Below are 8,484 nucleotides of genomic sequence, written 5' to 3'. Positions count from 1 at the left end.
TGTATACTGTTTTATGCATGCTTATGATAGAACCACTCGTTCATGTAATCTTACCTATATGTAATCTTACCATGTTTGGTCTCTATGAATTCGTCTTCTGATGATCTAAACGAGCGTGTATATTATATGTTGGTACATAGGCAATATATTAGTGTCCTGAGAATCTTTAGTAATTTCGACTCAAGTTCCATATGCAAATTACCATGCTCTCACACAAAGGGTCATAAAACTCCCCAGTATTTCCAACCTCCCGCTTGGAATTTCAGCCTTTCTCATTGGACAAGCCCATCCTGAGTGGCGTGACTCTTCTCATACCTTAAAAGGCTCACGCACAGTTCCACCAGTTCTTGTTGTTCTTCTTCTGCTAAGAAGCGTGTTGGAGCCTGACCCATTCGAGTTCCATATGCAAATTACCATGCTGTCAGACAAAGGGTCATAAAACTCCCCAGTATTTCCAACCTGAGAGGCGTGAATCTTCTCAGACCTTAAAGGCCTCACATCAGTGACCCGCCTTAAGTCTGCGGTTCTGTTAGATTCTCAGAAGATGGGGATGCCGAGCTAGTCTTCTAAGGACACCCTAAGTTCCTGCCAGGCCTCGGCCTTGAATTTCCATTCACCAAAGATCCTAGGATCTCAGCTGATGTCTCTCTTAGCTCTTTTTCACTTTCCACTGGGAAGAAACTCCCAATCACCATCTCATCAAGTCTCATCAAGACTTTCATCCGAGACTGCATCCAGACGCTCATCCCAGGCCAAGGCAATGCAAGTATCGTACATTTAACTAAACGAAACAGAGGTTTAGTATAAGCTATAGACCCCATTATAAACGGTGCTCATGGTTTTACTCAGGTGGTTAACTGACTCTTTTCATAGCTTCATTCTCTGGTTTTCCTGATGGTTTCATCCATCAAGTCTCATTTGCCCTTTCCCCTGTATGAGTGATTGATTGTTTGTTTGTTGGTTAGACTAGTTTGTGTTAGTGTTTAGTCAATAAAACTCTTGTGCACAAATTACATGAGTTTCTGATTCTGCCTTGCAAATTAATGTCCCTTTGCGATTCCGATTTTGCTACGTGCTCTAATGCATTAATACTGTATGAAAGTATTTTCTGTGGCCACGAAAATAACCTTTCCTAGAGTTGAAATGAACGTACACTGAATGTTCGCTGGACGAACAGACTAGTTGAGGGCAATTTAATTCTGCTACAGATACTACTGGCAGCTGATATAAATAATTGTAATTAAACATAATTAATTGTAATTATTTATATACATTTCCCTTTTGAGCTGATTTGCTACAGATCTTTTCATTTTTACAGTGAATAGCAGGTGTTTCCCCACAACCAGAAGCAATCATACAAACAATATTCATGTCAGGGCTGGCGATATATTTTTAGCAAGTGCAAAGAGACCTTTTTAATAGACCATTTTAGAGTACGACACTTAATTTGTCAGCTTGTAGCTTGAACATTTGCTTGACCACAAATTATACATATATATATATATGGAACTAATCAATAAATAAACACAATAAAATTCTATACCTTTCCTCATTTTCTCTGATCTGAAAAGAGCTGAAAAACAAAATCAAATGAAAATGAAATTACTTTTAAGCAGAATTAAATCCGCAAGTTTCACAATTCATGTTGTACCTTTTATCCACTTCCAGATCTCCTCTTCATCAGCTAAAACACTGCTGCACAGAGCTGCAGAATACACAAGATGAAACAAACGTTTCAAATAAATGAAACCAATTTTGTCCCCCTCAACTTGTTAATGTAATTGCCATAAAGTTTTATGTTAGAAAAAATACCAGAGAATATTGATGTATTTTATTCTAGGCCAACGCATTGTGTACAATATACACTGTAAGTTGGTATTACAAATAATAATACACTCTAAGGCAGTCCTCCAACAGATTTTGTTACCTTGCAGGTAAAGCATGTCTATTTCATCCTGCTTCTTCATCTTATTTTTAAACTGGCTGCCGAAGCTGGATGTTCCCACAAAAGCTCCAATGAGAGAATAACCTGCTTCATGTGGACTGATCTCAAACCAGGGGTCTGCAGACAGAAAACACCACCATATAACAGCTGACATGAGCACATTAACTCTGTCTCTTTCAGACAAAAACACAGACCTCCTTCCTCACGCTGTTTGGATTGTTTGTCGATCACTGTGTAGATGGGAAGCGGGTCTTTACTGAACTGGTCCCACTGATCTGAGAGTTTGCAGTCATCAATCTGAAGAGAATATATTTTTTACAGCGTCATGTTGTAGTAGAGACAGCCAGGGCAATCACTAAAAAAGTTTCAGTGATGAAATTTGCTCAACATGTCTTGAGTAAAGTTCTCTTAAAATCAAGCTGCAAATGTAAAAATTAAAAGGCCCTTTTAGAAAGGGCGGTTCTCTGAGGAATGTACAAAATGTAGCTCATGACTTTCTGCAAGAACTCCAAAGATGATCAGCGATTCCTCCACTGATACCATCCTAAAGAAAAGGCTTTGTGACACTCGAAATATGTGTTGAAGTTTCTTGAGTTTACAAAATGAAGTTTGAGGTTCTTCAGAAGGTTCCACCAGGGACTTTACTTCATTCAATTATATATGTATATATATATATATATATATATTTGCATTTTACTGTTAGCTGAGACCACTCGTGAAAATGATTTAAAATGTAAAACATTTCATTGCAATTAATATTATCAGCATAACAGCTGCATGTATGTTTAATATATCAGAAGATGGCACTAAATTTGTAGTAGTTTGTAATGTAAAACAAAACAAAAATATCTCCCACACTATTATTTCTCTTAAAAACTATGCAAGTTCATTGGAGGCCCAACATCAAAAAAAAAAAAAAACTTTAAGTCAACCAGTAGATCAGTTTGGCCGATTAATAGGTACCGATAACCAACGCTGGAAAATCGGTTATCGGCAAAACTCCATAGTTTTTCCGGGTTGCGTCTGTTGCTGGAGTGGCTGAGAAGGTATGAGAGTGGCCTCTAGAGGAGGAATCAATGAAACCACGTGCTGTTTGTTTTGACACGTGACACTGCACGCTGCACAGAGCGGGACACTTCAGATGCGGATTTAAAACAGACAACGAAACGGTGTGTATATACAGTATACTATAGTGCATGATTTCATATTATAAAGTAATTAATTTGTTGACAAGATGCTGCACTAGTGGAGAGCAGTAGTAGGCCTAGCAGGTCCGTCCTTATTGGGGTGCAACTGGTGCGGTTGCACTGGGCCCCGCGCTTGAGGGGGCCCCACGGCGACCGGAACGCAATCGCGAACGGACCGAGGGGGGCCCCGCTCCCTACCTCGCACCGGGCCCCGCGTCAGCTAAGGATAGCCCTGGGCCTAGGCTATGTTTGCCATTTGGCTGAGAGGATGTGAACATTAGTCGATTAAAACAATGTGATGAAAACACACGCAAGTCTGACCCAAATGTTTAATGTCACAATTGTTACTGTCTATTTGCATAAGTTTATATCAAGCTGGTTGCTTTTATGCATCGGTTAGCCAGGGAGGTTGCATATTTAAAGTGAAAGGAGAAAGCACATTTATTTGTTCATGCAACCGACATGATCTACATAAATAGATTAGAAACGCGTTATTTTTATCATCAGTGAAATACTTTTTTTTGTTATTTTGATTAGATTATCATTAAGTTTTCTAAAATAGAAGCAAATAAAGTGTGAAAGTATACATACAATATACATGTATCTAATAATACCTAGTTATCGTTATCCGTAAAATCCACTATCGGTCGACCTCTAATAAAAACACAAGCACTTTAAAACTGAACATGACCACCTCAACCCTCAACAAGTCATGGTGGGTTATGTTATGAATAGTAACTGGCCTTTTTCACATATGATGCGACAAGCATCACTGCCCAGACGTCAGTCAAGCTGAAGTGGTCTTTCTCATAGTAATATTTCTTAAGTTTGGCCAATGTGTCTGTCCATCTGACTTCTGGACCGTTGAGTCTCTTGATGATTTGGTCCTTCACGGTCTCTAGTTTGGTGGACCAGTCTGGTTCTTGGTATAAAGAGGCCATGCACCTTCAGAGAAGAACATACTGCTCTCATTTTTGACATTCAACCCAATTCAGTCTCTGTGTGTTTGTTGTTTGTCAGGGTTCGTACCAGGTGGATCCAGAGACTCCGCTCAGATAAAGGATGCAGTCCAGAAGACCCGCTTTATCAAGCTGAACCAGAGATCCCAGCAAACCCACCATGGCTCTTTGTCCTCCTCCAGAACCCAGTAATGCAATGTTTGGCACCGCATCCTGAAATGCACACACCATTCAAAGCATGGCATAGTTTTTCACAATCAAGAGAGTGAAACTGATGTTTGACATCTAATGTTCACTGCTCACAGAATTATTTGGTCATATTGGTATAACCCAGGGGTTTGCAACCTTCAACGTCAAAAGAGCCATTTTGGCCCCTTTCCTACCGAATAAAATTCATGTGGAGCCACAACATATTTGTTCCCCAAATAAAGATAACACGGCATATAGCTAAAGTGTTATATTCAGTTATGTTACAGGGCATGTGGAGTAGCAATCATTTCAGAAGTGAGGGGGACAGAAATGGCAAATATAGTAATAATAATAATAATAGGCCTAATAATATTTATTTATGTACCTGTCAACATTTGGGTACCAAAATACGGGAGACTGAACCGGGATATTTTTCTTATCTCTTACTTTTAATTGGCTAAGAAATAAAATACACTGCTGGACAGTAACCAATCATTTGTCTTCTATAATATTTTTGATATATATTTTAATAATGACAAATTTATGGTTATGATTGTATAATCAGTATAATAGTTTATATACTACAAACACCTTTTTTCCATTTTTATCACAGAATAAGGCAGACAATATATTTTATAGCTTCTGTACTGTAATTAATGCTATGTCAATTACCACTGTATCATTCATATAAAAGACTTGAAAAATAGGGTTGGGCTATGGTGGCAGAGAAGTGCAAAGCAAATCACAATTCTGAAAACAAAATAACAAATTACAAACGCAAATGTAAGTCTAAAAAACAAAATAACAATTCAGAAAACACAACAACAATTCAGAAAACATTATAACAAGTCAGAAATTTGCGTTTGTAATTTGTTATTTTGTTTTCAGAATTGTGATTTGCTTTGCACTTCTCGGTCACCGTATTGGGCCGATAGACGATGCCATGGCTGATAGACAACACAATGTTGAGCTGATATCGTGACCCCCCGCCCATTCCCCCCGCAATCCGCCGCATCCCAATACCGTGTTCGGAATGAAAATGACGTGTATACAGAACCCCTCAAGGGAATAAATACCAGATTGGAGAAAAATACATATTTGAATAATGTCTCTCGCAGTTATATCATTAGGTAATTATATTGTATATAAATTGTGGGCATCAGGGAGCCACGAAACTGCTTCTGAATGCACGATCCATTTTAGTTTCACTTTCACTTTCGAGATTCGCAATCGCACTTATACATGGAGCGGCAGTACTTACCACACATTTTACAAGATTAGATGTTTGTCAGTGGTGCTGAGGATCTGCAAATCATTCGCCATCGTCCTCAGTCAGGTCAGTAAGCAGGTTTATGCTTGTTATTCATCTTAGCTACAGCTACAGCTGGATGCCTTTGTCCAAAGGGATTTCCTGGCGTCAAAAGTTACTTCTATCACATGAGTCTGTTTTAGACTTTCTGTAGGAGAGCGCCCTTCGGCTTCGAGTATGAATGAAATATACATGGGAAAGAGTTCGGGAGCCGCAGGTTGCCGACCCCTGGTATAACCAGTTAGATATATGAAGTATAACGTAAGATGTGTTACCTGACTGCAGCGTATCTTAAACTTCTGCAGGCATTGTAAAACAGTGTTGCTCCTTCTGGCCACAAACTCTTCCTCCTTATTCAGAGAGTGTCCGAATCTCACCTCACCACTGCAGCCGAGACAGAGACAGACAGACAGAGCAGTGCTGAATTTAAATTCACCTATTTGATATGATTATTCTAGATCTGAATAGGTTCTTCTACAATTCATTTTGATAATGTATTCTCCGAATTATCCAGTTTGTCATAGATGTTAATTGTGTAAGTGATGCAACACAGTTCGTTATCAAATCATTTTAGGAATCTGTGCAGAATTACCTTTCCTGGGGTTTGGATGCACTCATCTATAAAACAATAGAGTTGACATTTAAGAACATCTTCTGAAAATCATTTGATAAACTCATGAGTTCTTGTTTTCCCTATTTCATATAATCAGAAATGTTTCCTGAGCAACAAATCAGCATAGGCAAGGCAAGGCAAGTTTATTTATATAGCACATTTCATACACAATGGTAATTCAAAGTGCTTTACATAAAAGAAAAGAAAAAAATAATCACAACAATAAAACAAGGAATTTAAAAACTTTGAAAATGATTTAAAAATTGATTTAAGAGGTTTAAAATGAATTGAAAACAGTTAAGAATAGAAAACGATTATTCATAAAATATAGTGCAATCAGTTCGGACGTAGGCCTTAGACTTTCTATCACGTGATAAAACAGAAATAGAGAAATGCATAGTAGAATGATTTCTGACTGATCATGTGACACCGATATCTATTAACTGATAGCTTGGATTTCTGAGTTATCTCAACAAGTTAAATTCAAAGGAATGTTATTCTAATAATACATTGCACCTCAGTCGTGGTATTGAAGGTGGGAGAGAGTGCTGTACATTCACTCCCCCCACCTACAATTCCTGCCGGACCCTAAGACTCGAACTCGCAACCTTTGGGTTATAAGTCCGACTCTCTAACCATTAGGCCACGACTTTCCCCTAATCAAATTTAAATTTCAATCAATCAAATTTGATAAAAAAACTAAACATTTTAAAAATAAATTACATTTTAAAATAAATTAAAATAGAAAACAGTTATTTTGAATTGTAATAATATTTCACAATATTACTGTTTTGACTGTATTTTTGAGCAAATAAATGCAGCCCTGGTATTTCAATCAGTAAATATTCGGTTCTTCCATCACTTAGTCTCTCAGGACTGGTTCTCCACTCATGACTGACAGCTCTGAATACTACACGTGTATATATAAGAATGTTAATATCATAAGAATTTCTCAGTAATTTCTGAAAGAATAAAAAAAAAAAATAAAAAAAAAAAAAGCAAGTAATCAAAACAACAGAGTAAATGTGGAAAAGTAAATAGACTAACAGGGAAATATAAATAAGTAGAATAAATAGAAAAAAGTTCCTGCTTAAAAGTTAAAAGCAGTAAACAGAACATGATCTATTACAATTCATTTCAAAATGTATTTTAAACTATAATGGATTTTACTTCGAAATATAACATTAGATAACCATAATACAGTTGATAAGTTCATGTAATCTCACTTTCTTGTGCAGTCAGATAAATAAAAGAAAATTGCTTGCTTATTATTAAAATAGCCCCAGTATGTTTCAAATAATTATTATTAGAATAGTTATATTTAAAATTGTGCAGATTTTTATGTAAGGAAAATGAAAAGATTTGTCACACTGAAATATGAATCCCTCAAATCATTTTTTTTTGCTTATTTGCAAAAGTATTAGATTGCTTATTTATGCAATTTTGGTAGTGTGCAGGTCATTGTTTTTGTCTTTATTTTAAAGCTTATTAATGACAAATGTTGGATTCATTCATGCTACTTTTGTCATATGCCAATTAAAATGACATTAACATGTAAATGTAGATACTTCATTACACAAAGCTTTAAAACATGTACTCACTGTTCCTGTGATTCCTTCAGCAGCAGCACCACACCAATAACAACACAGCAGCCGTTGTCTCTGTGACTGGGCTGAAGATGCTCTTTTATAGGGCTCTGAAACGAAACTGCAAGTCTATCTTCGTGAGGAGTGGAGGTGATGAATGTTAACTTACACAATCATTCACAGAGAACAGGAAAAATGTGATGTTTCCTGCTAAATTAATCATGCAAATCCCTTGAAGGCAACTGATCAGATTTGTATGTGGGTGTTTTGTCATTTGTCATTTTTATCATGCCTGAATTGATTTTTTTTCCTTTAATTTTTTTAATTTCATTAAAATTTTTATTGTTACAGTTGTCGACAAGTCACTCAACAATAGCAGGCGTCGCCTTTCAAAGTCGAATTCTTGGACTTTCTATTTAGTCTTTCTATGCAGTTTCTTTTTTCTTTCTATTTTGTGTTTTTTACTTTCTTTTCTGTATTTAGGCGTGTGTTTGAAAGGTGACGCCCTTTAATGCTGAGTGATGTATAGACTTGCAACCCTTCAAATAAAAATGAACTGACACGAGAATACTGTATATATACGTACATACATACATATATATATATATATATATATATATTTTCAGAAATTAATTGTGATTTATCCCACCTAACATTAAAATGTTTAAATATACTTTTATATTGAAACTTGAATAT

At 36.5% G+C, this 8,484-nt stretch overlaps 1 protein-coding gene across 1 annotated transcript in view; it reads right to left on the bottom strand.

Moving 5' to 3' along the window:
• Positions 1-6,207, bottom strand: part of LOC107654280 (cytosolic phospholipase A2 gamma-like) — an 11,356-nt gene extending 5,149 nt beyond the window's left edge. The window contains exons 1-8 of the mRNA XM_016441304.1: positions 6,182-6,207; positions 5,865-5,973; positions 4,162-4,304; positions 3,876-4,077; positions 2,140-2,242; positions 1,928-2,062; positions 1,652-1,705; positions 1,544-1,573 (exon numbers count right to left, since the gene is read on the bottom strand). Of these exons, the coding sequence (XP_016296790.1) occupies positions 1,544-1,573; positions 1,652-1,705; positions 1,928-2,062; positions 2,140-2,242; positions 3,876-4,077; positions 4,162-4,304; positions 5,865-5,973; positions 6,182-6,207 (802 nt within the window). The remainder of the gene's footprint in view (positions 1-1,543; positions 1,574-1,651; positions 1,706-1,927; positions 2,063-2,139; positions 2,243-3,875; positions 4,078-4,161; positions 4,305-5,864; positions 5,974-6,181) is intronic.
• Between the last annotated feature and the right edge of the window lie 2,277 nt (positions 6,208-8,484).

This window comes from Sinocyclocheilus anshuiensis, unplaced genomic scaffold (assembly GCF_001515605.1).
Source record: "Sinocyclocheilus anshuiensis isolate Anshui unplaced genomic scaffold, SAMN03320099.WGS_v1.1 scaffold163, whole genome shotgun sequence".
Lineage (NCBI taxonomy): Eukaryota > Metazoa > Chordata > Actinopteri > Cypriniformes > Cyprinidae > Sinocyclocheilus > Sinocyclocheilus anshuiensis.
This window is presented reverse-complemented; position numbering and strand designations above follow the sequence as displayed.